Source organism: Poecilia latipinna, unplaced genomic scaffold (genome assembly GCF_001443285.1).
Source record: "Poecilia latipinna isolate Pla-1442-1.1 unplaced genomic scaffold, P_latipinna-1.0 Scaffold3552, whole genome shotgun sequence".
In the NCBI taxonomy this organism is placed as follows: domain Eukaryota; kingdom Metazoa; phylum Chordata; class Actinopteri; order Cyprinodontiformes; family Poeciliidae; genus Poecilia; species Poecilia latipinna.
Window position 1 is genome coordinate 6351 of NW_015116168.1, and position 1458 is coordinate 7808.

At 38.6% G+C, this 1458-nt stretch overlaps 1 protein-coding gene across 1 annotated transcript in view; it reads left to right on the forward strand.

The window, feature by feature from the left end:
- The window catches only part of LOC106941214 (kinesin-like protein KIF20B), a gene marked incomplete at its 5' end in the record, with an annotated part of 34890 nt that overhangs the window by 6219 nt on the left and 27213 nt on the right, over positions 1–1458 (forward strand). The window contains 2 exons of the mRNA XM_015024157.1: positions 941–1052; positions 1383–1444. Of these exons, the coding sequence (XP_014879643.1) occupies positions 941–1052; positions 1383–1444 (174 nt within the window). The remainder of the gene's footprint in view (positions 1–940; positions 1053–1382; positions 1445–1458) is intronic.

Consider the following 1458-nt stretch of genomic DNA (forward strand, 5'->3'; position numbering starts at 1 on the left):
GGTAATTTCTCAACCTACATAAAAGAACCACAGACAACGCATATTAGTTTCCAATCAAGCTTTTGCAAAAGCGAGAAGACTCAGCAAACTGCTCCTGCAAGTCGTTCAATGGATGTTCTGAAATCTTTCAGTTAGAGCTTGTCTTTATTGTCAGAGAAGAGAGAGATAAAAAGAAAAGGCAAGTTTTGTCTCTACCACAGGTCATCTAGTCCTTTCTCATGAGAGCGATTTCTCCCAAGGATGGGGAGAACAATCTGTTATTAGAGATAATCAAGCTGCAGATACATTCTGTGAGTGGATCAAAACTTTTCAACACAGCAGTCAAAAGTTTTAACACGCACAGTAAAAAGCTAACATTTCTAAATGTAAATCAAAATGGTAATATAAGACTACTAAGATAAGAGTGATCAATGTAAAACTACTAATGTAAGAATGATAACACAATAATTCTAACGGAGGTGTCCTTCACTAGCGAATGGATTCCTTTGAACGGTTAGCGATAGGAATCGCTCCAGTTAGTCAGAACTGTTCTTTGTTTTTATTACTTTGTTTGATAATGAATGATGCTCTATTTTCAGGTCAACAGCTATTGTTACTTTTATTTAATAAAAAAATCTTAAATGACATTAAATAAACTAACAATTAAGTCTATTTTCTCAGTGTAAGGACTTTAGAACTGGGCCAGTCTTCCTGGTTTTAGTGAGGAAGCCAGCAGCAGCATTCTGGATCAGCTGCAGCTTTCTGATAGATTTTTTTTTTTTAGGCAGACCTCTGATCACTGTTGCAGTAATAAATGCATGGATGACTTTCTCTACATTTTGCTGGGATGTTATTCCTTTAATTCTGGAAATGTTCTTTAGGTGATAGAAGGCTGACTTTTTTAGTCTGAAGTGGAGCAGGTACATGGAGCCTAGGTGTTGACCAGTTTCTCTTCTGTCAGGAGGCAGCGGATTTTGGGGGAATCATCAGCTCCATGACTGAAGACCTGAAGAAGATTAGAGATGATGCTCAGAGCGTCCAACATTGTCTGTCTGAACAGACAGACGCTGCAGGTACACACATACTCCACAGACAATCCGATACACAATACAGATCCATGCAAATGTGCACATCAGATTTAAACACATCTAAAAGAAATTCCAGCTCCTCTGTGGGGAATCTTATTGCATTTTTCTGAAAAGGGGTAAATACCAGGACCTGTTGGACAGACTGGAAAACTGTTGATTTATACCACGATAACACACTGGAAGGAAACAAGAAGACATGAGAACTGATCCATTAATTTAGAACTGGACAAAACAGTCCAGTTCTACATTTACATGACAGACTTTCTTGGATAAATTCCTCATGATTTTATTTTTTGTGCTGCTTTATGCCTGCAGAGTTGGAGGCGCTGCGGTTAGAGAAGCTGCAGTCTCATGAGCAGTTGCAGGAAGCCATGAAGGTTAGTGTTTAGAC